Below are 27,249 nucleotides of genomic sequence, written 5' to 3'. Positions count from 1 at the left end.
TACACTCCTGTGAATCACTATGCTTTTTTTTCAAACAGTAAATCCTAAAATTACTCTGAAGCAGTAGAAAGAAATCATCTTTATCACTATACTCTTTACTAATAAAATGTTCATTATATGCATGTTTCATCATTTACTCAGCCACTAAAGAACTACATGCAGTATTTATGGGTAGTTCTCAATGTTTTGCTTTTACAAAAAGGACTGTGAGGAATAAGTGTGTGAAGGTATTATTCCTTATTGTGGGAACAGACTTCAGGAAGTGGGATTACTAAACCAAAGAATAAATACACATGATATTTTGATAGATATTATAGCAATGTCCCACCTCTAATCCTCAAATCATAACATCTCAGTTGGAGAAAAAGGGAGTGTAAAAAAGTTAGTCATGCAAAAGAAATTTCATGTCTCATTTTTCCTACAAATATTTCACGCTGGCAAAACATTAATTTTGAATTTTTGATATAATAAACAGCATAACAGCACTGTGTAATTTCAGTCTTTTCATGTGGGAAATCATGAAAGAAACTTAAAAATAGCAGGCATACCAAAAAGAAAAGTAAAGTTGCAATTTTAAAGCTACTCTTTTCTGACTGTTGTAGTTCTGAAATTTGGTAATTTTCTGAGTTAAGAAAATAAGATGGAATTCAACTATTTAATTCCCTAAGTGAAAGTTGCTCAGTCATGTCTGACTCTGCTGCCCCATGGATTACACAGTCCATGGAATTCTCCAGGACAGAATACTGAAGTGGGTAGCTGTTCCCTTCTCCAGGGATTCTTCCCAATCCAGGGATTGAACCCAGGCCTCCTGCACCATGGGCGGATTCTTTACCAGCTAAGCCACCAGCGAAGAGAATTCCCTAAAACAAGACGGAATTCAATTATTTTAAAGTAAACTGAACAAAAAGCCTTCACCCAAGGTTATTTTCATTCCTATTTATTCCAAATTCCATCAATTTAGCAAGGTTTCACACCTTTAGAAAACAAAGTAATCTTTGTTTAATTACAAATGCCCTTTTTTGTGAGTAATGTATTTTATATATACTATAGGACAGGAATTTCAGAGTCTGTGCCAAGTTTTCTATTGCAGACAGTTTAACAAGGACTTCCTGTTACCAACTAGCTCTAGTGAAAACAACCTTCCTTTAATCTAAAGAATAGGCAGCTAACAGGCAGAACCAGATTCTCCAGGTGTGAGGTAAGCAATTTGTTCTCACTTGATACGAACTGCAAAACAACTTTATATCTAACTTATTTGACTTCATTATGTGGCTTTCAATTAAGTTAACTAAATGAAAACCATGCAGAGATTAGCCTGTGAACTATAAGACAGAGATTTAAATAAAATATGAATAAAATGTTACAGATGATACTCAAGATTTTCTCTCACAGGCAAGACTCCAACTACGCAGGTGGAAAAGCAAGAAAAACAAGCCAAAGGAACAAGACAAAGGTAAACAAACCACTCTTTTCTATACTTTTAATGTGAGACATCCAGAGATTGAAATCTGTGACATTTAAAAAGAACTCAACAGATAATTGAAGCTACCTGTTTTGTTCAGATTTGGACCAGGCTACAGCCAGCTGATCCGTTCACACGTACTATCGATAGGCTGAATGACATAGGAGTTTAGAGTCCCTAAATGGCAACCCACTCCAGTATTCTTGCCTGGAGAATCCCATGGATGGAGGAGCCTGGTAGGCTACAGTACATGGGGTCGCTAAGAGTCGGACATGACTGAGTGACTTCATTTTCACTTTTCACTTTCATGCACTGGAGAAGGAAATGGCAACCCACTCCAGTATTCTTGCCTGGAGAATCCCAGGGACAGAGGAGCCTGGTGGGCTGCCGTCTATGGGACTGCACAGTCGGATACGACTGAAGCAACTTAGCAGCAGTAGCAGCAGCAGAAATAGACCACTACAAACAAAATCAACTTTTCCTTTTAAGTCCTTTGAAAAATATCTTTCCATTTTGGAAACACTAGAATGTCAGAACCTATAAGAACAAACTTAAAATTCTTTCCTCTATAAACAGACTATATAAATTATACTGTGTTTGCTTTAGAGAACATTTTTCCACTTAATTCCGTAAAGAAGTTTATACCCAACTTGCTACATATGTATAATGTTTAAAAATTTAAGACAATTTTCTATAAGGCCTTAATTTCTTCATTGTTGTTTCACAGAATCTTTGAAATTAATTTGAGGAAATTAAAAGATAATCATGTTGTAAAAGGACTACTGTAAAATACCGACATACTCAATTTTTTTAAGTACTCAATTTTTAGATGTTTCAGTTAGTATTTAAATTATAAAATTTAATATCAATATTATATGTGATTTGATAATTTAAAAAACTTAAGTCACCATCACTTAAATGCAAAATACACAGATAGTTTCAAAATTAAAGTTTAGAGGCTTAATCAAAACATGTTTTATTTTTTGATATTTCTTCAAAGTTATTTTACAGCTGTCACGTTAGATTTTAATATATAATATTTCAAATCAAAATAATATGTCCATTAGTAAATGCTTTAAAGGTAAACGTCAAAGCTGACTATGTAATACCCAGAACACATTACCTCTGTGACAATACAGTTTTAAATTTAATATAAAAATGTTACATATGTACAGCTTACTTTAGTCAGATATGAGAGAGTTCAAAATTACATGAGTCTTAATATTTAAACAAAATAGTCTTACTGTTAGAGTTACTTTTACAGTTATTTACACTAAACAAAAAGTAGAATTTAAAAAGCACTCAAATGTTGCATTACCAAAAAATGTAAAATAATTTAAACTGATATAATTAACATAACTTGCAATATTTTTTTTAGTTTGTTTTCTTCCTGTAAGCAGCCAAACAGGTGAACTTTCCAATAATACCTGCTTTCACCTTGAGTAGGGAAATGCTGCAAGCTATTTTCATACACAAAAGCAAAAAAAATTCCATTTTATGTTAAATAAACATGTTACATTTCTTGAAATGTTTATTCAATGTGAAAAGTTAAAGTGTAGTCACTCAGTTGTGTCCGACTCTTTGAGATTCCATGGATTGTAGTGCAGCAGGCTGCTCCGTCCATGGAATTCTTTAGGCAAGAATACTGGAGTGGATCGCCATTTCCTTCTCCAAGGGATATTCCCAATCCAGGAATCAAACCTGGGTCTTTCGCACTGCAGGTAGATAACAGTAACTATAAAAAGAAATGTCTTACTTTAAAAAACTCTATAAATTATATAAAGTATCAGTCCAGAGCATATTTCCTAAAGCATTAGAAAAATTTTATTCATATTTCTGTTCCTAGAAATGTTCCCTATCTGCAATAGGGTGGAGAAACTTTTCAGTCATAGAAGTTTGCTTTTGTATTTCAGAGAACAAATCATCAATTCAATTACTATATTTATAAATCAGTGTTCTAACTTTCTTTTCGCAAATATTACATTTAAGCTCAAAGATACAATCAGTTATTAACAGTAAAATTCAAAATTGTATAGCAGTACATTAAACATGCTGAAAGATAACATATTTGGATAGAACCCTTCTGATAGTAAAAAAATAAATTTAAGGTACAGAAAGGATTGCATAAAATGGTAGTATCATCAATTTCACTTACCTAAGCAATTAAATGATTTCACAACTATGTGCTTAATATTTTATTCCTTCATGAACTCTGTCTCTTCCAACTTTAAATTCTAATATACTTAGATATCTCACTTTGCTTATATTATAATTTATGAAGATAGAAGATCATAAGATAATTTGGAAATAGTTATACATATAGTTATGAGTATGCAACTACTGGAAAACACAATTTATCTATAGCATGAAAGTGTACCCAAATACCTACATTAAGTTAGTTTCTACAGAGACAAATATAAGGATTTCAGAACATTCTGAATTACACAAACTCTTTAAAGTAATCACCTATGACTTTCAGTGCAGATGCACAGATAAAGAAGTTCCTCCTCTTGCTAGAAACCTAGAGAAGTGCTTGATATAATCTTATGGGGAAAAAGAAAAGAAAGACAAATTTCTAAACTACATCATTATATCTGAAGTAAGAAAGGGAAATTTCCAGGTGCCAGAAATGAAGAGCAAAAACACTCAGAGCCAAAGTGGAGAGCAGGAATAAAGCTAACTCCACTGGTTACTGGGTTTTCCAGGTGGGTCAGTGGTAAAGAATCCACCTGTCAGTGCAGGAGACTCTGGTTCGATCCCTGAGTCAGGAAGATCCCCTGGAGAAGGGAATGGCAACCCACTCCAGCATTCTTGCCTGGGAAATCCTATGGACAGGGGAGCCTGGTAGACTACAGTCCATGGGATCACATGAGTCAGACATGACTTAGTGACTAAACAACAACAACCAACCAACCACTGGCTACTAGGGGCAAGCATTTTTATCTTAGAGGCTGGGGTTTAGAGTGTGTATAAATGGGAACTAAAGTTGAGTTTCCTGTATAAAGTATTGAACTAGAAAAAAACAGAACATAGTCTGCATACAGAAAAAGGAAAATCTCTGTTGGTTTGTCTACGACTACAGCAGGGAGTGATGTATTTGCTCAGGCTACAAAATCACTACAGAAAAATCAGGCCCATACTTATACTACCTGAGCTATAGAGAACCCTAGAGAAAGGTCAGGCCCACACACTCAGTACCTGCAGGTCCTATGTCCATGGAGTCAACCAACATCAGATGGACAATATTTAGGAAAAAAATCCAGAAAGTTCCCAAAAGCAAAATTTGAAATTTCCATGCACCAGCAACTATTTATATAGCATTAACATTTTATTTACAAACATTTATGTATCAGTTACATTGTATTAGGTATTATAAGTAATCTAGAAATGGCTTTTTTAAAATATTTAAAAATGACATTTTTTTTTTTTTTTTTTTGCTTGTCAAGGTATTTTTATTCTCACTTTGATGCTACAGAAACTTAGTTGCTTTGCAGAAAGGGACATCCAGACAGACTTCCAACAAGGCAATGACTGGCACTCAAAGCAATGAAGTCTGTCAAAGACTTTCCATGGAAAAGCAAAAGGAAACTCGTGCACTGTTGAAACAAACTGAAAGCATGTCAAAGTGATTGGCAAGCTGATTCCTGTAATGACATTTTTAAAGTAAAAATATACAAAAGGATATATATAAGTTGTATGCAAATATTACATCATTTTATATAAGAGACCTAAGTATCCATGGATTTTGGCATCTGTGGGTGTCGTAGAACCAATTCCCCACAATATGCAGGGACAACTGTTTACTTACTGGGCTATGATAGTTTGAGTATGTCAAACTCATAGTTGTGACGATCATAAAAATGGGGTTAAGAACATATCCATAATGCAAGGCACTCAGGGCATTCCTATATAATTCCCTACTGAAGATAAACTGCTGACAAAGTTTACTAAATACATTTGTTCATCACCAAGAAAAATAGTCGGTGACCACAATAAACAAAGGAACTATTTATAAGTAATGGCAACCCACTCCAGTATTCTTGCCTGGAGAATCCTGTGGACAGAGGAGCCTGGAAGGCAGCTGTCCATAGTGTCGCAGAGTTGGACACGAGTGAAGCGACTTAGCATGCACACATGGCAACCTACTCCAGTATTCTTGCCTGGAGAATCCCAGGGACAGAGGAGCCTGGTGGGCTGCCGTCTATGGGGTCACACAGAGTCGGACATGATTGAAGCGACTTAGCAGCAGCAGCAGAAATAACCTAATAATGTAAAAGGATCCTGAACGTAAATATATTTTAAATGTTCAAAAGAAATAAATGAAGACACACACAAGATGAACACAGTAAAACTTTAGTTGAGTTTATATAAACATCATTTACTATAACATACATGCACTGAAAGAAAATGTTTTTCCTTTAATATCAGTAACATATATAGATTTATAGAAAAAGAGATTAAAAATACTTTCTTTTGCAGGTAAATTTACTACGACTAATGAATATGAAATACATACTGATATATTTTAAAGAGTTCTTTACAGTATCTTTTATTCAAATATGAAGCTGTGGTATTCCTTCAGGAAACTGTTCTTCCAAAAACACAGAAACATAGGATGAGAACACCCTTAGAAGGGTCAGAGTCAAATATCTTCATTTCCAAAATCAGTAACAGTAAAATGTACCTCCTTAAAAGCACTTTGCAAAAGTATACTGTGCTACTATATTTGAAATACCCTGTTTCTTTTTTTAAAAAAATAAGTTAAACTATGATGCTTCAAAAAAACGCTTTTGATGGCATGATGGCACTGTTCATTCATTGATAACTAAAACAAAGAAAAGAAGAACCTGATTTGCCATAAGCATATTAGAATTTATTTCGGGATTTGTTTCAAGCCATGCAACCAAAGAGAAAATTATACACACTGTAGTTCTTCACAACTGTGAAATTAAAAAAAATTTTAGGCTACTTCAGTTCAGTTCAGTCACTCAGTCGTGTCCGACTCTTTGTGACCCCATGAATCACAGCACGCCAGGCCTCCCTGTCCATCACCAGCTCCCGGAGTTCACTCAAACTCATGTCTACAGAGTCGGTGATGCCATCCAGCCATCTCATTCTCTGTCATTCCCGTCTCCTCCCGCCCCCAATCCCTCCCAGCATCAGAGTCTTTTCCAGTGAGTCAACTCGTCGCATGAGGTGGCCAAAGTACTGGAGTTTCAGCTTTAGCATCAGTCCTTCCAATGAACACCCAGGATCAATCTCCTCTAGAATGGATTGGTTGGATCTCCTTGCAGTCCGAGGGACTCTCAAGAGTCCTCTCCAGCACCACAGTTCAAAAGCATCAATTCTTCAGCAATTAGCTTTCTTCACCATCCAACTCTCACATCCATACATGACCACGGGAAAAACCATAGCCTTGACTAGACGGACCTTTGTTGGCAAAGTAATGTCTCTGCTTTTTAACATGCTATCTAGGTTGGTCATAACTTTCCTTCCAAGGAGTAAGCGTCTTTTAATTTCATGGCTGCAATCAGCATCTGCAGTCATTTTGGAGCCCAGAAAAATAAAGTCTGACACTGCTTCCACTGTTTCCCCATCTATTTCCCATGAAGTGATGGGACCAGATGCCATGATCTTCGTTTTCTGAATGTTGAGCTTCAAGCCAACTTTTTCACTCTCCTCTTTCACTTTCATCAAGAGGCTTTTTAGTTCCTCGTCACTTTCTGCCATAAGGGTGGTGTCATCTGCATATCTGAGGTTATTGATATTTCTCCCAGCAATCTTGATTCCAGCTTGTGCTTCATCCAGCCCAGCGTTCCTCATGATGTACTCTGCATATAAGTTAAATAAGCAGGGTGACAATATACAGCCTTGACGTACTCCTTTTCCTATTTGGAACCAGTCTGTTGTTCCATGTGCAATTCTAACTGTTGCTTCCTGACCTGCATACAGGTTTCTCAAGAGGCAGGTCAGGTGGTCTGGTATTCCCATCTCTTTCAGAATTTTCCACAGTTTATTGTGATCCACACAGTATGAATAAAAAAATTAAAATCTGTTTTGGTTTGATACCCACCCCCCTTATTTCTCATCTAAGCCTCAAATACTATTTTCTTTTCCCCATATTATGAGGAACTTAAGTCAATTTAAAAAATAGTGCAACAAACATCATACCTGCTATGTACAATGTAGTTATAAAAATTCATAGTAACAGGTTACATGTATGGATGTACATACATGTATGTATGAATAGGATACATAAATCTGTGAACATAAATAGGAAAGCAATACCCCTCACTTCTGTTTTTCTCATACTATGACTATGAGGTACAGCAGAAGAAAATGCAAGAATGCCAATTTCTTCATGGTACCAAGACTAGTATTCAAAAATTTTTAGTAGATTTCCCATGACACAGGTATATGAGATCAGAACAAATTATTTTTCTTTTTCTAAATTATAAGGTACTTAATTTGAAAAATTCTAATATGCAAAATCCTAACTAATACACTGCTAACATAATTATTTTAGATCTAATACGCTAGACTACCTCCTGCAAGAACTTTTTTCTTTTAAACACAGCATTTATATTAAAAACATAATACAATATCTGATACAATTCAACTTCACTTATAACATGTTTCATTAGGATAATCTATTTCTATTTACTATGAAATAAAGAAAAATAACAGATCTACAATCAAGGGAAGAAAGGAAGGTGGGAGGAAGAAAGAAAAGAGTTTATGACTGTTTCAAAAGCAACATGACATCCTAAATACTTTGGGGAGGAATTAATATTCAGCATCAATATGGTAATACCAGAGGAAGCATATAGATAAGTAAGTGATAAACACTAAAGCAAAGAACACTATAGAACTATTCAAGATAATTCACTAAGCTAATCGACTTTAGTAAATTACTTCCCTCTATGGCAGAAAGTGAAGAGGAACTCAAAAGCCTCTTGATGAAGGTGAAGGAGGAGAGTGAAAAGGTTGGTTTGAAGCTCAACATTCAGAAAACAAAGATCATGGCATCTGGTCCCATCACTTCATGGGAAATAGATGGAAAAACAGTGGAAACAGTGTCAGACTTTGTTTTTTTGGGCTCCAAAATCACTGCAGATGCTGATTGCAGCCATGAAATTAAAAGACGCTTGCTCCTTGGAAGGAAAGTTATGACCAACCTAGATAGCATATTAAAAAGCAGAGACATTACTTTGCCAACCAAGGTCTGTCTAGTCAAGGCAATGGTTTTTCCCGTGGTCATGTATGGATGTGAGAGTTGGACTGTGAAGAAGGCTGATCGCCGCAGAATCGATGCTTTTGAACTGTGGTGTTGGAGAAGACTCTTGAGAGTCCCTTATACTGCAAGGAGATCCAACCAGTCCATTCTAAAGGAGATCAATCCTGGATGTTCATTGGAGGGACTGATGCTAGGGCTGAAACTGCAATACTTTGGCCACCTCATGCGACGAGTTGACTCACTGGAAAAGACTCTGATGCTGGGAAAGGTTGGGGGCGGGAGGAGAAGGGGACGACAGAGAATGAGATGGCTGGATGGCATCACCGACTCTGTGGACATGAGTTTGAGTATACTCCGGGAGTTGGTGATGGACAGGGAGGCCTGGCGTGCTGTGATTCATGGGGTCGCGGAGAGTCGGACACGACTGAGTGACTGAACTGAACTGAACTGAACTGATACTGGAAAGCTTAGTCTTTATCAGAGGCATATAATAAATCATGTGTGATAACTCTGCTTCCTCAAAGTTATTACATGATAAAAATTTCTACAATCACTTACCAATAGTTTTTAGTTCTTTTTAAAAATCTTCATCAGCATAATCATCAAATATTTATAAAACACTGAACATAAAAGAGCATATAGACGATCCCAGCTTTATATAACATATACATTCTAGGAAATTTATATTAAACATCTTATAATGTAAAAAAGCACTAGCCTAGCAGCCAGGAAGTTTGCATTATTATACCAGTACTACTAACAAGCTCTGGGTAAGACATTTAACTTTTCTGATTTTCAATTTCCCCATAAGAAAAATCAATTAGTCAACTCTAAGGATTATTTAGATATTGATTCATTAACTCTAAGGGTTCATTTTGGAAATTACAATATTCAATAGATATGGAAAAAGCCAGGTTCACCTCTCTTCTGGAGAATAGGTGATGCCTGCACATCACTACCATCCTCCTTCAGTTGGTTGAGGAGTTGCAAAGCAAAGTAACAAGCTTTGTTTCATTTCAGGGCTACAGCATGTTAATGTCTGTGAGAACTCCCCAGTACTTCCAACTGCCCTACCAACCTACCACATTCAGAAAGGTGGAGCTTAGGTCTCTGAAAGACCAAGATGGGAATGAGAGTCCCTGCTTACCCAACAAGGACATGAAACACGAATGAGAAATACATCTTTGTGGTTGTAATACCCCAAGATTTGGTGACTGTATATTACTGTGACATAATCATGCAAATCTTGACTGATAAAATGGGACCACAAGAAAGTTCTCATAAACTGAATTACTTAAAACTAACAAGAAGTTCCAACCTGAATTAGTTTATAAAGCTAAAAATCTTAATGATTTTTCTTTTAAAACTGAATTTTTATATTAAGAATTATATTGTTAATTACAATTAATTGTATTATAAATAACTATGAAATTATATGTATAAATTTATTTCAAACATGGGTCTCCTTCATTGCAGGCAGATTCTTTACCCCCAAACCACCAGAGAATCCCCAATACAGTCTAAAAGATGTCAAAAATATAAAAAATGATAACATCAAACTTTCTGCACACTTAATTGGTTGCTCTAGTACTGAAATCTTTCTCAATTAAAATCAGTTTGTCTTTACTTTAATAAAGGACTTAAAAAATAGTATACTCACATACTATTAAATAGATTTCCTCTATTTTGCTTATTTCCTACTTGGAAGGTCAAAGGCCAGTAAATACATTCCTAGAAGATATGCTTAACACTATGGATAGATAACTATTTTATATTAATCTACTTTCCTAACACCCAAAGTCTGCAATCTACATTGCCACCTTCTCATCGTCTCCATTAACTAATCTTTTCACAAATATTCCAGGCTTAATGTTATAGCTTATTATTTTTTTCCCACAGATCTTAGTAAGCCACTAGATTTTATTAGTTCTATTTCTAGAGTAGAGAAATTATTCCTTGCAAGTAAGGTAGAATACAGACAATGGAAAGGTGGAGAGATCGGGAGAATAAAATCCTTTCCCTACGTAGAAGTCTCTTATTTGCATACATTATACAGACTGAAACTTTTTTTAACTTTTAATATAGCAAATCAGTGGTAAAATAAAAGACCTAAAGCTATTTGAATTAAATATTTAGATAATTTAAAATAGCAGAAAATTATAAGTGCATTTCAGGAAACAAAAACTTGCTGTTAAATGTTTCCAACCAATACTTCAAGTGCTTAGCAATTCAGGTACACAGAAATGTCTCTGAGTAAATTGTTAATATCTATAAAAGACTTTTTCCATCAAAAACAGATTTCAAGGTCTTAGCCCTTGTGATATGCCTTCTTTCTAAACCACTTCATTTAAATAGCTGCCTCTTCTGAAAACTTACCTGAACTGATCTCTATAGAGCATCTGACACCATTGAAAAAGGCTTATATTATAGCAAAGAGGGAGTCATTCACACTAGACTGACTGAATTTGAATCCCAAATCTACATCTCGGTTAAGTTCCCTAAGATCGGGTCCGAATGTTATTATCTGTAAAATAGAGACTATAGTAATACTTAATTCAGAGTTCTTAAACATGCAACACACTTAGAACAGTGCCTGTCAAATATTAAGAACTCAAGAAAACGCAAGGCGTAAAAAGCTCAATATGAGAACTTGAATAAACATAAGACTTGTCAAGGTGCTAGAAATGCAGAATGAATAAACATCTTTGCCCTTATGGAGCTTATATTCAGGGGATAGAGCAGCCAATGAAGTAAGATAAATAAGGAAAATATAGTGAAAAGTGCTAGGAAGAAAACTAAAGCTGGGGATGCTGGTTGCAGTTCCTGATAGGGTGCCCAAGGACAGCCTTACTGAGAGGAGTGTTATTTCAGTAAGATTTCAGATAGTAAGTGCTAAAGCCCTAAGGCACGATCCCACCAGGTTTGTGTAAGGATTAACGAGGAGAGCGGTATGGCTGAATCTGAGCAAGCAAGGAGTTGTGGAGGCAGGGTCAAGAGGCAAAAAGAGGGGTGGAGAAGTCATACAGGACCTTGTGGTGGTGGTTCGATCACCAAGTCATGTCTGACTCTTGTGACTCCATGGACTGTGGCCCAGCCTCTGTCCATGAGATTTCCCAGGCAAGAATACTGGAGTGGGCTGCCATTTCCTTTTCCAGGGGATCTTCCCCACCCAGGGACCAAACCTGTATCTCCTACATTGCAGGCAGACTCTTTACAGACTGAGGGAAAGAGACCTCAGGGAAGCCTTACAGGACCTTGTAGGCTCTGGCTTTTCCTCTGAGAGATCATGTTAAAGGAGGACTTTAGACATAGGAATGATGTGATCTGAATTACATTTTAACTCTGATGTATTAAGAAAAGACCAAAGAGGCAAAGGAGAAGGGGATACAAAGGAATAAACAAAGACACAATTGCAATAATCCAGGTGAGAAGGATGGTGACTTGAGTCAGGGAGGTAGTTCATGATGTACCCTAAAAAGAGATTGGCAAGATTCACTATTAGTTTGACTATAAGGTGTGTGTGTTGGAGGGTTGGGGGAGGACACAAAACAGAATATTCAGAATGACTCCAAATTTTTTGGTCAAGTGACCTGGATGAAGACTGTAAGACGAGACCAGAAGAGATGCCACTTACTGAATTGGAGCAGCAGTTTGGGAGTTGGGAGGAAGATCAGAAGCTTATTTTAGACACAGACATTCAAATGGAGCTGTTGAGTAGACAGGTGTTATGAGAGCAGTCTATACTTGAGATATAATTTTGAGTCATCAGCTAACAGACAGTATTTAATGCTGTGAGGCTTGAAAACAATGGTGGACAAAAAGAGAACTGTGTGCGGACGCATTCCAGTATCCCAGAGGTGGGAAAGACAAGGAGAAATCGGAGAGGAGAAAAAGATGAAGGAAGAGTCAAAGAGGCAAGAGGAAAGTCAAGAGAAACAATTGAAAGCATTTCAAGAAGCAATGGTGGTTACGTGGTGCTGAAACATTAAAATCACCAATAAGTCCTATTGCTTCCACCTCCAAAACATATCCTAAATAGTACTCATTTATTCCGTCTAGTTTCATCATACAGATCGCTCTTGGAGGTCATCAGAAAACTATTTTCTATACAGTGATGGAATTCCAGTTGAGCTATTTCAAATCCTAAAAGATGATGCTGTGAAAGTGCTGTACTCAATATGCCAGCAAATTTGGAAAACTCCGCAGTGGCCACAGGACAGGAAAAGGTCAGTTTTCATTCCAATCCCAAAGAAAGGCAACACCAAAGAATGCTCAAACTACCGCACAATTGCGCTCATCTCACACGCTAGCAAAGTAATGCTCAAAATTCTCCAAGCCAGGCTTTAGCATTACGTGAACTATAAACTTCCTGATGTTCAAGCTGGTTTTAGAAAAGGAAGAGGAAACAGAGATCAAATTGCCAACAACCACTGAATCGCAGAAAAAGCAAGAGAGTTCCAGAAAAACATCTACTTCTGTTTTACTGACTATGCCAAAGCCTCTGACTGTGTGGATCATAATAAGCTGTGGAAAATTCTGAAAGAGATGGGAATACCAGACCACCTGACCTGCCTCTTGAGAAACCTGTATGCAGGTCAGGAAGCAACAGTTAGAACTGCACATGGAACAACAGACTGGTTCCAAATAGGAAAAGGAGTGCGTCAAGGCTGTATATTGTCACCCTGCTTATTTAACTTATATGCAGAGTACATCATGAGAAACGCTGGGCTGGAAGAAGCACAAGCTGGAATCAAAATTGTTGGGAGAAATATCAATAACCTCAGATATGCAGAGGACACCACCCTCTGGCAGAAAGCGAAGAAGAACTAAAGATGAAAGTGAAAGAGGAGAGTGAAAAGTTGGCTTGAAGCTCAACATTCAGAAAACTAAGATCATGGCATCTGGTCCCATCACTTCATAGCAAACAAACGGGGAAACAGTGGAAACAGTGGCTGACTATTTTTCTGGGCTCCAAAATCACTGCAGATGGTGACTGCAGCCATGAAATTAAAAGACGCTTATTCCTTGGAAGGAAAGTTATAACCAACCTAGACAGCGTATTAAAAAGGAGAAACATTATTTTGCCAACAAAGGTCCATCTAGTCAAGGCTGTGGTTTTTCCAGTAGTCATGTATGCATGTGAGAGGTGGACTATAAAGAAAGCTGAGTGCCGAAGAATTGATGCTTTTGAACTATGGTGTTGGAGAAGACTCTTGACAGTCCCTGGGACTGCAAGGAGATCCAACCAGTCCATCCTAAAGGAGATCAGTCCTGGGTGTTCATTGGAAGGACTGATGTTGAAGCTGAAACTCCAATACTTTGGCCACCTGATTCAAAGAACTGACTCATTTGAAAAGACCCTGAGGCTGGGAAAGATTGAAGGTGGGAGGAGAAGGGGACAAGAGGGGATGAGATGGTTGGATGGTATCCCCGACTCAATGGACATGAACTTGAGTGAACTCCAGGAGTTGGTGATGGACAGGGAGGCCTGGCGTGCTGCAGTCCATGGGGTCACAAGGAGTTGGACACGACTGAGCAACTGAACTGAATACAGTGATCTAGTAAATACATAAACCTTAGATCAACATCCTAGTTCTCTTTTAATTGTCATGCCCTGTCTCTAAAATAAAATCTAAACTCCTTACTTTGACCTACAAGGCCATCTGTGATCTGATCCCTGCCTACTGTCCTGATTTCACTCCTTCAGTGTTACTGCTCATATTAATTTTCACCTCTCTGTAAAGCTCTAAAGTAGCTAAGTCACGTCTGACTCTTTGCAACTCCATGGACTGTAACCCACAAGATTCCTTTGTCCATGGGATTCTCCAGGCAAGAATACTGGAGTAGGTTGCCATCCCCTCCTCCAGGGGATCTACCCAGGCATCGAACCCAAGTCTCTTAAGTCTCCTGCATTGGTAGGCAGGTTCTTTACCACTAGTGCCACCTGGGAAGCCTGATTTCTATTTACACAGGCATTAATTTTGTCCTTAAAACATAGCTGTCCAATTCACTGCTCCAACACCACATCTCTAATTCTCAGGATACACTGCCTTGGCTCTTCACCTTCTTGATATTTAGGTCTTAAAACTCAAATAGCTCTTTAGAGAGGCCTTGCCTAATTGATCTATCAAGATCTAAAGTTATCTCATTTATCTGTTTAATTGTAAACTGTCCACCCACCTTCAGAGAGTAATTACTCAAGGATGGGCATTATTGAATATACAATACAGCATTTAAAACTTTGCATAAAGTAAGCTTCAAAAAGTATCTGACAGAATGTCAATTCCTTAAAAGCAAAGGAATATTAGTTTAACTTTTTATGTAATAAAGGTATCATTTCTACAATATCCTTGATTGAATCATCATTCAAGAATATCTTGAACATCTCTAGAGATGGCAAGGTTTTTATGTCATGAAGCAGTTCATTCCATGTTCAGACAGCTTTACTTGTGTGAAAAGCCTTCTTTATACTAAATCAAACCTCACTCCATGTAATTTCCACCTGCTGCCTTTTGGAGTTATGCCAAGTAAAGCCTAATAAAGTCTAATCCCTCTTATATATACAGACCTACACATTTTAGAAAACAGTTGCAGATATTCCCTACACCTTCTTTTATTCAGAATAAATATCTGTTTCTTTCAACAACTCTCCATATACTACAGCCTTCCAATATCATCCTTTCCATGACAGTTTGCAAATACTCCATTTATGAATTTTCATCTCATACTTAACACAGTCCCTCTCCCATCTGCTTTAACTAGCACAGAATCAGTGAAACAAATATCTTTCTTAGTCAGTCTAGACATAACACTATCACTCATGAAAGCACAATAATTATTCTGATACTTTTGACTAAAAGCTCAAAATTAACTAAATCGCTAGTGATTTTCATAGGCCCTGCTATGAACTCAAGGGTATTCTATTTTACAGATGTAAAGGTGTTTTCTAAACAACTGGGTGAAACATTTTACACCTATTCAGCTAAATATATTTTTTATTTCAGTATAGTGTTCTATGATATTTTAATTTTCAAATCCCAATTCTGTACTTCAACATACTGAAGAGCTCTCTAAATTTTGCACCATCAACAATTTTGAAAAGAATGCCTTCTTTGACATCCAAATAACTGATAAAAAATATTTGCATAAATGTATCAAACACTAAGTGTGATAGTATAACAGCATAACATTAGAGACCTTTTCTCCTAGTTGATACTGATATCACGTGTGGTTCAATGAGCTACCTGTAACTCCCTAATGACTTCTTATCCACAAAAATATCATGAAAGGTATTCTGAATGCCTTTCTAAAGTCAAGATTAACTATGAAAATAAGTATTTTATTAACAAGGATTTCTTTTATTCATTCATTATACATATGCATATTATTATACACATATATGCATATCACCATATAACTATGTACACCAACTGATTCCCTGAATAACTACCAACACAGGATATAGCAAATGTCAATATCATCAGTATCTCTCAAATAAGATTTTTGTATATCCTATAAAAAATACCACTTATTATGAATTGATATAAACAAAGCTATGCAAATAATGTGTTAGTCAATTCTAGAAGACTGAGAAATTTTAAGATAAAATTCAACATTATCTATATTGCTTAAGGCTTTCATATGGAATCTCCCCTGTCACTGTACTGATTTTAGTTGAATTACACATATGGGCTTCCCTGGTGGCTCAGACAGAAAGAATCCACCTGTAGTAAGGGAGACATGGATTCAATCCCTGGGTCAGGAAGATCCCCTGGAGGAGGAAATGTCAACCCACTCCAGTATTCCTGCCTGGAGAATCCCCATGGACAGAGGAGCCTGATGGGCTACAGTCCATGGCGTCGCAAAGAGTCGGACATGACTGAGTGACTAAGCACAGCACAGCAAAATGAAAATGTTTTTAACATTACATAGACCAAATTAACCGGGAATCATATCTTCAGTAATAAGGACACATTCAGAGTGACCTTTAAGTCCTAAAAAGATCTGGTCAAATCATCCATTCTTCCTAAAGGAAGATAAATCTTCCTAAATCAAGAAAAATCTATTCCGTGGCAGTATCATGATACTGAAGAACTTACTCTGGGGCAGTTATTTCTCTATCACTGCTTACTCAGCTACTTTACACAACTGAATAGGACTCACAGAAGCCCTGAATTATGAAAAGTAATTTATAAGACATTTTACATTACTTTTCCTAGTTGAATAATCTTTATGAGAAAATTCTTATCAATTTTTCTTATTTTTAACCATCTTCTCAGAAAACTATGAGGATTTTTGCCATGAGATAGATGTAGCTATGTGAAACCAACTGCTACTGGCGGAAAACACCAATTTTTTTCTTTGTTCAACACAATCATTTCTGCTTTTAGGAGAAAAGAGAAGATGAAAGACCGACTTCAAGAATTGAAGCAACGAACAAAGGAAAATGAGCTCTCTAAAGACAAGGATGTGTCAACTACAGAAGCAGAGGAACAAGGGGTGTTTCTACAGCAAGCTGTTATTTATGAAAGAGAGCCTGTAGCTGAGAGACACCTACACGAGATACAAAAACTACAGGAGAGTATTAATAATTTGACAGATAATGTTCAAAAATTTGGGCAGCAACAGAAAAGTCTGGTGGCTTCAATGAGAAGGTTTAGTCTACTTAAGAAAGAGTCTAGCATTGCAAAAGAGATAAAAATCCAAGCAGAACACATTAACAGAGGTTTGGATGATTTAGTAAAAGAAGTTAAAAAGTCAGAGGATGAAAGTGGTCCATCATCAGTGGTCACAAGGATACTTAAATTTCAGCATGCTGCAATGTTCCGCCATTTTCAGCAAACTATGTTTATATACAATGACACAATAGCAGCAAAACAAGAGAAGTGCAGGACATTTATATTCCGTCAGCTTGAAGTTGCTGGAAAAGAACTACCTGAAGAAGAAGTAAATGATATGCTTCATCAAGGAAAATGGGAAGTTTTTAATGAAAGCTTACTCACAGAAATCAGTATCACTAAAGCACAACTCTCAGAGATAGAACAGAGACACAAAGAACTGGTTAATCTGGAAAACCAAATAAAGGATTTAAGGGATCTTTTCATTCAGATATCTCTTTTGGTAGAGGAACAGGGAGAAAGTATCAACAGTATTGAAATGATAGTGAATAGCACAAAAGAGTACGTTAACACTACTAAAGAAAAATTTGGACTAGCTGTAAAATACAAAAAAAGAAATCCTTGCAAGATATTGTGTTGTTGGTGTTGTCCATGCTGTGGCTCAAAATAAAGAAGCTATTTTAGAAATTTTTCCAGTTAAAATGAAGGATGTCCTATAATTTACTGTCTCATATCACTCTTCTTCATTTCACAGAGCCACTCATAAACTTTCATCACTATTAAGTTATAATTTTCCCCTTTCATTCTTACCTACTAGAATAACAGAAATTTCTCAAGCTAGTAACATAAAACAAGTCTTCAATTATTAAACTAAAAATAGTATATTAGCGTCAAACTCATGGGTTAACTATTAAAAATGAGATGAATCATCTTAAGTTTCTAGACAGATAACAAGCTCTATCACATATTTTTTGTAACTTTCAATGCCTAAACAAAATAAATATCAATAAATGGAAACTACTTAAAATCCTTCAGGTTCATTTAAGAGCATTTTGGTAGTTAAGAATTGTATAAAACAAGACTTCAAGGAGTGCTATATTGAAGCAAAATCAAACTGGAAGCTGTATAAAACCTTTTATGTTCAGATAGGTCAGTTAACTCAGTGGTCAACAAATCCTAGGAAAACCCAACTATTAATATGTACTCAATGAAGAGTCTAGTTGGTAACTAGGAGCTGATTCCAGCTTAAGACCTAAAAAGCTAAGTGAAGGCACTGTTTTCCTGCACTTGGATCCATTCAGGACACTGTATTATAGATTAAGAAAATTGGCAAATAAAGAAAAAAATAAAAGTAACTGTATTATTCTCAGAAGTTTCTCCATCACTTTATTGTGAAGCCAGGCAGTAGACTAGGAACTAGGGATACACTCTGAACTAATGTGGGGACAGAATTTTGGAACTAACATTCTAGTGGAGAAGGGATATGACAAATGCAAATATTAGACAATGTTAAGCTCTTGGCAGAGATTTAAAATAAGGATGATAAGACAGAGACTGTCAGAGTGCCTTCTTTTGACTGGGTGGGCAATATAGGCCTCTCTAAAAGGCAATGTAAGTGAAGATCTACGTGGTGAAGACAAGGGAAACATTTACTCTAGGCATATGAAACAAACAGCACAAAGACCCTGAGGAGACTATAACTTACTCCATTCAAAGAAGAATGAGCAATACAGCTGTATCAGTGGGGAAAGAGCAGTGAGGTAAGAGATGAGGTTAAAAAAGGTCAGCAGGGGCTAGATGTAAAGCTCTGGAAGTCGGAAGTTTCTAGCAAGTGTAATGAGTACAAAGCCCTCAGGCTGTTTCTGGCCTGGGAATAATGTTATGTAGTTTATGTTCGAGAAAAATCATCCTGTCTACTGTAGGAGAATGGGTTAGAATGGAATTTAGGGCAGCTGAATAGAGGACTAGCACATACTATAGAAAACAATTAAAAGGCTAATCCAATAGTCCCAGTTAAGAGATGACGGAGGTTTGGGCTAGGATGGGGGGGGGCAGGTGGTGATGGTGGAATTAGCAATACTAATACTCAAGACTGATAGAGAACATGCTTGCTATGTCCCAGCATTGTTCTAATAATTTTACAAATTTACCAATAAGGACACTGAAGCACAGCAAGGTTAAGTAACCTAACTTGGGCCACAGAAACTGTACAGAGAACTGGGATTTGAACCTACGCAATATGATTCCAGGAAACAGTTCTTAATTACTATATACCATGTTGCAGTGATGGGGGAAAAATTAGACTAAAACGTGATAGATTTAACAGCTATAATCCAATCTGATTGGATTATAATACCATTTATAATCAGAAAAGACAGAGATGAAGGTTTCAAAACTAGGGGTGAGGAAGAAATAAAGAAATTCTATTTTGGCCAAGAGTCTGAGATGACCATAAAATGTCTAAGTGAATGTCTAAGATACTAGTTACATCAGGAGAAACTTTTGGGAGACGTCAAAGCTATAGATTTGGGTCATCTGAGTAAGTAAAATAAGGTCTCAAAAATATCTAGATGCAAAAAACTGGAAACCCAGAAAAAAGCCTGAAGTATTCTAAAATTTATATTTAAAGGAGATTTCATTAAAGTTTATGAAGGAGACTAAGAAGAGACCATCAAAGAAGTAGGAAGAAAACCAAGAAAAGGATACTGCGGTGCAAAAGTATTTAAAGAAAATCAAAGTTATAGTACATGTACTTCTGCTCAATGTTATGTAGCAGCCTGGAAGCAGGTGAGTTTGGGAGACAATGCTGCTAAGTCACTTCAGTCATGTTCGACTCTGTGCGACCCCATGGACTGCAGCCTACCAGTCTCCTCCGTCCATGGGATTTTCCAGGCAAGAGTACTGGAGTGGGGTGCCAGTGCCTTCTCTGTGGGAGATAATAGTTGTAGTATTAATTGCTCATTTGTGTCCAACTCTTTGAGACCCTGTGGACTATAGCCAACCAGGCTCCCCTGTCCATGGAGATTTTCCAGGCAAAAATACTGGAGTGGGTAGCTGCCCTCCTCCAGGGGATCTTCCTGACCCAGGATCAAACTTGGGTCTCCTGCATTGCAGGAGGATTCTTTACCATCTGAGCCACCAGGCAAACCCTGGGGAAGAATGGTACGGGTGTATGTATGCCTGAGTCCCTTTGCTGTTCACCTGAAACTATCACAACATTATTAATCAGCTATACCCCAATACAAAATAGTTTTAATTTAAAAGAAAAAGGAAAAACAAACTTGAGGAAATAAAAAGCTTAAAAAAAAAAAAACAAAGTTGAGGAAATAGTCAATTTTAGGTAAAATAAGAACAGCAAAGTAACAATGGACTTGGCAATATAGAGATAATTTGTTGACTCCAACAAGAGCAGTTTCACGGAACTGTAGGGAAGGAAGCGCAAATGGAGTATGCTGAGGAAAGAATGTGATATAAAAATGTACAGATTCACTACAGGCAATTCTTTCCAGAATTTGGAATAGAATCCTATAAAAATGAGATAACAGGTAGACAGAGATGTAGAGTTAAAAAATTCCACAATAAACCACAAAACCATCACATTCTGCTGATGGAAATGGTCCAGGTGGAGAAACTCAGTATAAGAAAGGGAAGGGATAATATACAATAGTAGAAAGGGGTGGGATCTAGAGTAAAAATGGAGAAGCTAACCTTAGATAGGAGTAGCAACACATCTTCCATATTATAGGAGGGAAGGGAAGGTTAGGAATAAAAGCAGATAACTGAGCAAATTTGGTGGTTGGAAAAATGAGACAATTCTTATATTAAAGTTTTTGTTTCCTTAGAAAACCATGGGGCAAAATTATAAACTAAAAGCCCCGTGGAATTAAGGAAGAAGAGAAATATCACTATGTATGTGTCTGTATATATATCTCCTAACACTATAAAATAATTTTAATGTATAAAATATAAAGAAATTGCAGAGTATTATATTTTGCTAGTTACCATAATTACCAGTGGAGAAGGCAACGGCAACCCCATTTCAGTACTCTTGCCTGGAAAATCCCACGAATGGAGGAGCCTGGTAGGTTGCAGTCCATGGGGTCGCGAAGAGTTGGACACGACTGAGCAACTTCACTTTCACTTTTCACTTTCATGCACTGGAGGAGGAAATGGCAACCCGGGACGGGGGAGCCTGGTGGGCTGCCATCTGTAGGGTCGCACAGAGTCGGACACAACTGAAGCAACTAAGCAGCAGCAGCAGCAGCATTACCGGAAACAAAAATGTTTCCTATAGATCAGCTTCAAATGTTTCAGTTCAGTTCAGTTGTGTCTGACTCATGGTGACCCCATGGATTGCAGTAGGCCAGCCTGTCCATCACCAACTCCTGGAGCCTACTCAAACTCATGTCCATCACGTCGGTGATGCCATCCAACCATCTCATCCTCTGTCGTCTCCTTCTCCTCCTGTCCTCTATCTTTCCCAGCACCAGGGTCTTTTCAACTGAGTCAGTTCTTCGCATCAGGTAGCCAAAGGATTGGAGTTTCAGCTTCAACATCAGTCCTTCTAATGAATATTCAGGACTGATTTACTTTAGGATGGAATGGTTGGATCTCCTTGATGTCCAAGGGACTGTCAAGAGTCTTCTCCAACACCACAGTTCAAAAGCATCAATTCTTCAGCACTCAGCTTTCTTTATGGTCCAACTTTGACATCCATACATGACTACTGGAAAAACCATAGCCTTGACTAGAAGGATCTTTGTTGGCAAAATAATGTCTCTGCTTTTTAATTTGCTAAGTTGGTCATAAATTTTCTTCTAAGGAGTAAGGTCTTTTAATTTCAAATGTTTAAGGAACATATAAAAAAGATAAACTTAGGGCTTCCCTGATGGCTCAGATGGTAAAAAAAAAAAAAAAGATAAATTTAATGATAAACTCCCCAGCTAATCAGGTGGTGAGACATATTTCTTTTGTCCCTTCTAAAGCTGTGCTATATCCTTTTATGTAGTGCCTTACTGATACTTGTCTATAATTAATTGTTCCTAAATTGTTTATTATGAAAACTAAGAAAATCAAGTACTATTTATTATTCATTAGCATAATTATATACAGATGGTTTCAGAAAATAGCATTTTCTATAGTAATATTTATATCTGAACATATTTCTTTTAATACAAAACAACCACAGAAAGATTCATAGGACAGTGATATATCACATACATCATAGGCTTCAGCAAAACGTGAATCGTGAACTTTCAGATGTTCAAGCTGGATTTAGAAAAGGCAGAGGAACCAGAGATCAAATTGCCAACATCCACTGGATCATGGAAAAAGCAAGAATGTTCCAGAAAAACATCTATTTCTGCTTTATTAACTATGCCAAAGCTTTTGCCTGTGTGGATCACAATAAACTGTGGAAAATTCTGAAAAAGATGGGACTACCAGACCACCTGACCTGCCTCTTGAGAAATCTGTATGCAGGTCAGGAAGCAACAGTTAGAACTCCACATGGAACAACAGACTGGTTCCAAACAGGAAAAGAAATATGTCAAGGCTGTATATTGTCACCCTGCTTATTTAACTTATATGCAGAGTACTTCATGAGAAATGCTGGGTTGGATGAAACACAAGCTGGAATCAAAGACAGCCAGGAGAAATATCAATATCCTCAGATATGCAGATGACACCACCCTTATGGCAGAAACTGAGGAAGAACTAAAGAGCCTCTTGATGAAAGTGAAAGAGGAGAGTGAAAAAGTTGGCTTAAAGCTCAACATTCAGAAAACTAACATCAAGGCATCTGGTCCCATCACTTCATGGCAAATAGATGGGAAAACAGTGGAAACAGTGGCTGACTTTATTTTTGGGGGCTCCAAAATCACTGCAGACGATGACTGCAGCCATGAAATTAAAAGACACTTGCTCCTTGGAAGGAAAGTTAATGACCAACCTAGATAGCATATTGAAAAGCAGAGACATTACTTTGTCAACAAAGGTCCATCTAGTCAAGGCTATGGTTTTTCCAGTGGTCATGTATGGATGTGAGAGTTGGACTGTAAAGAAAGCTGAGCGCCAAAGGATTGATGCTTTTGAACTGTGGTGCTGGAGAAGACTCTTGAGAGTCCTTGGACTGCAAGGAGATCCAACCAGTCCATCCTAAAGGAGATCAATCCTGGGTATTCATTGGAAGGACTGATGGTGAAGCTGAAACTCCAGTATATTGTGTATATACCACACACCTGATGCGAAGAGCTGACTCATTTGAAAAGACCCTGAGGCTGGGAAAGATTGAGGGCAGGAGGAGAAGGGGTCGACAGAGGATGAGATGGTTGAATGGCATCACCGACTCAATGAACATGAGTTTGTGTAAACTCCGGGAGCTGGTGATGGACAGGGAGGTCTGGCGTGCTGCAGTCCATGGGATCACAAAGAGTCAGACACAACTGAGCAACTGAACTGAACTGATATATCACATACATACAATCTCATTGTTATACTTCAAAATTATCCTATGAAGCAACAAAAACAACATATTTAACTAATTAGCTGCTGAATATATTGTTTATTCACATACAACACGTATTAAAAGTAGCCATTTTTTCCTCGAAATTACCTTAAAAGAAAAAATTCTTAAGCATCAGAAGCATAATATTAGGAAGCTACTGGCTCAGAAAGTATGCAATAACAAAAATAGTGAAAACTACTTTGAGCACTTGGACTCATTCTTACTAAGGCATGTCAGTTTCTGTAAATTAAAAGCTTCAAGTAGCCTGAAATCACACAAGATACTTTAAAACTGGGTCTCCAAATTCAATCTACCTGGGCACCACATATCAGCAATCAACAGCAACTATTCACTTCCACAATCACATGCACAGAACACTAGTAAAGAACTTCACTAGATGCTTTAAATACATTATTTCAGAATTCATGTAATATAAATATTAAAATCCTTATTTACAAGTGGAAATATAGAAGCTCAGGATGATTAAGTAAGCTACTCAAGGCCTGGTTGACTCCAGAGTCCATGCTTTCCCCTATACCAGTAGATCCCAATTTCTGTTGTGCATCAGAGAGACCTGGAGAACTTGTGGAAAAACAGAAGCATCCTTGGGCCCGATCTAAAAAAATGTAGTCTGGTCTGATGCTGATATAGGTGATTCCTAGATAACATCTTGCTGCTTAACAACACAGTCAACAGGTTTTTCTTCGTTGTTTTGTTTTATAATAGAGTGTGTTGGGACAGGGGAGGGAAAGGATACGAACCTCTACAGATTCTTGGAGCATAAATTACTTGGGAAGTCAACCAGCTAAGAAGCTTGACTGTAAACTGCAACTGCTACTAGTGAAGCTAGATGCCATAAGAAACAAAAGGTGGCCTTCAGCACGGTAATACAGAGGTAAGTCAACAGTGTAACTAAGTATAGTTGATGAAGATGACAGCTTGGTAAGTTTCCACTGAAAGAAAAGAAATCTTAAGCCAATGGGCCTATAAAGTGAGTAGAGTTTTCAGAAAGTAAATCAACAGACTCACCACTACAACTAAAGATCAAGTGATTAAATGATATAGGTTGTCCCCACTCCCATACTTAAGGGTTTCCAGAATTTGACAAAGGACCCAGGTTCTCCTATTTCTCATTGAAAGGTGTAACTCTGTAAAAGTACTGCTGCTGCTGCTGCTAAGTCGCTTCAGTCATGTCCGACTCTGTGCGACCCCACAGACAGCAGCCCACCAGGCTCCCCCGTCCCTGGAATTCTCCAGGCAAGAGTACTGGAGTGAGGTGCCATTGCCTTCTCCGTGTAAAAGTACATTTGACTTAAATTCTAAGGACAGTGTTAGGATAACCCATAACCTAATGAACTTCTGTTGGGCACTTAACAAGAAAAAAATATCACTCAAACTAACAGTTTTCCATAATATTGTCTAGAAGAAAGCTGAGTCAAGTAGGTATATAGAAGCTGGTATATAGAAGCTGAAAAATCCCCTTATAAAAATGATAAAATCCTGGTTATTGTTTCTCCTAATATAAAAACTCACTGCCATTTTTTTTAAAACATCTTTGGTCATTAAATCCTTTAGGAATTTGAAAAGAGCTAGAATCTGCTCTCAAGAAAAATGCATAAGCACTCAGAACTGTGTACGTGATTACAGAAGATCCGGGAAGCCATCCATGGTACAAAGACCTCTAGGTCAAAATATTCTTTTCCCCTGAAATGTTCATAACATCTAATCAGATTATAAAAGAGATATTATGTTTTCTTCCCTCAGTGAAACTCCTATACATTTAACTCTTTTGTTGTGAAGTATCTAATTTATGAGGTTTGACTAAAAGTTAAGTTAGGTCATATAACTCCACAGAAAAGCAGACAGTACATAAGGAGAAAGTGGCACCATTCCAAGAGTTCAAGTCTGCTAACACAAGTAAGAATTATTATTCTGGGAGGAAATTTTAGCCAGTGGATCTCCGGAGTTATTTCAGTTGGCAGTATTAGGAGATTCAACCACAAAAAGTGAAGGGTAATTTACATTCACTCTAAGGGCAACATTTAAGACTACATCAGAAAGAAGAGACACAAAAAGAACATGCGTCTTCTTATAACATTAGTGTAACCTTGGGTTGCTGAAAATTTCAACTTAAGACGTTTAAAATACCCCCCAGCTCAGTCACACGGAATCAACAAACAGTGCCTTGTTTTATTGACAGAAAACTTCTATGGTAGATGTTGAGCTTAAATTTTGAAATTGCTACTGCTGCTGCTGCTAAGTCGCTTCAGTGGTGTCCGACTCTGTTCGACCCCATAGGCGGCAGCCCACCAGACTCCGCCGTCCCTGGGATTCTCCAGGCAAGAACAATGGAGTGGGTTGCCATTTCCGTCTCCAATGCATGAAAGTGAAAAGTGAAAGTGAAGTCACTCAGTCGTGTCTGACTCTTAGCGACCCCATGGACTGCAGCCTACCAGGCTCCTCCGTCCATGGGATTTTCCAGGCAAGAGCACTGAATTACTGCTGATTTCAGTGCTATTTATACAACTGCATAAGTTGTTTACTTTTTCTCTTGGAAAGGTCTTCTTTATCTGACTATGTAGTATTAGGGCTTTTAATAAAATAATTAAGTTATAAATGGTTAAAGCAAGCATGTATATGTGAAGGGGAACGTGAGGGTAGATAATATATTTCAAACCTTAGTTAATTTGAGTACACTGTTTTTGTTTAGTCCCTAAGTTGTGTCTGACTCTTTGTGACCACATGGACTGTAGCTCCTCAGGCTTCTCTGTCTATGGGATTTCCTAGTCAAGAATACTGTCGTGGGTTGCCATTTCCTTCTCTGAGGGATCTTCCCAACCCAGGGATTGAATTCACGTCTCCTGCATTGGCAGGCAGATTCTTTACTGATGAGACACAAAGAAATCCCCATCAGAGTGTAGGTTCAAATTAATCTTTATAACAGTAAATATGAGAGAAAAGCTTTCTATTCTACGTAAATACACAGCTTAACATGATAACATTTAATATCTTAGAGCAGATATTTACATCAAATCTGTTCTTAATTTCTTTAGAAGAAATACAAATCACTTCTACCTTTTTACCGAAATGGATTCTTCGTACAGACTATACTATGGTTCACATTATAATATACAGCTGAATACAATATTTTACAGATACTTTTATTAAAGAAAAGATATTTAACCATTAAGGCTTCCCTGGTAGCTCAGCTGGTAAAGAATCCACCTGCAATGCAAGAGACCTGGGTTCGAACCCTGGGTTAAGAGGAGGGCATGAGAACCCACTACAGTATTCTTGCCTGGAGAATCTTCATGGAGAGAGGAGCCTGGTGGGCTACAGTCTATGAGGTCACAAAGAGTCAGACACAACAGAGTGACTAAGCTACAGCACAGCATTTAACCACTAAGCCCAAGGAAGTAAAGTGACT

The 27,249-nt window shown here is 37.4% G+C and overlaps 2 protein-coding genes across 8 annotated transcripts in view; one reads left to right on the top strand and one right to left on the bottom strand.

Annotated features, from left to right (window-relative positions):
- STX19 (syntaxin 19) overlaps positions 1–21,059 on the top strand; it is a 53,456-nt gene extending 32,397 nt beyond the window's left edge. The window contains exons 1-3 of one of the 2 annotated variants that reach the window (XM_055395241.2): positions 1,155–1,198; positions 1,393–1,453; positions 17,090–21,059. In XM_055395241.2, coding sequence (XP_055251216.2) covers positions 17,103–17,987 — 885 coding nt within the window. In that variant the 5' untranslated portion in view covers positions 1,155–1,198; positions 1,393–1,453; positions 17,090–17,102 and the 3' untranslated portion in view covers positions 17,988–21,059. Of the gene's footprint in view, positions 1–1,154; positions 1,199–1,392; positions 1,454–17,089 lie in introns of those variants that run through there. The other variant, XM_055396004.2, reaches the window with a different exon arrangement.
- Positions 1–27,249, bottom strand: part of ARL13B (ARF like GTPase 13B) — a 94,874-nt gene that overhangs the window by 25,241 nt on the left and 42,384 nt on the right. The gene's annotated exons all lie outside the window — the stretch shown is intronic.

This window comes from Moschus berezovskii, chromosome 1 (assembly GCF_049115385.1).
Source record: "Moschus berezovskii isolate FMDL1 chromosome 1, NW_MosBer_1.0, whole genome shotgun sequence".
Taxonomy (NCBI): Eukaryota; Metazoa; Chordata; class Mammalia; order Artiodactyla; family Moschidae; genus Moschus; species Moschus berezovskii.
This window is presented reverse-complemented; position numbering and strand designations above follow the sequence as displayed.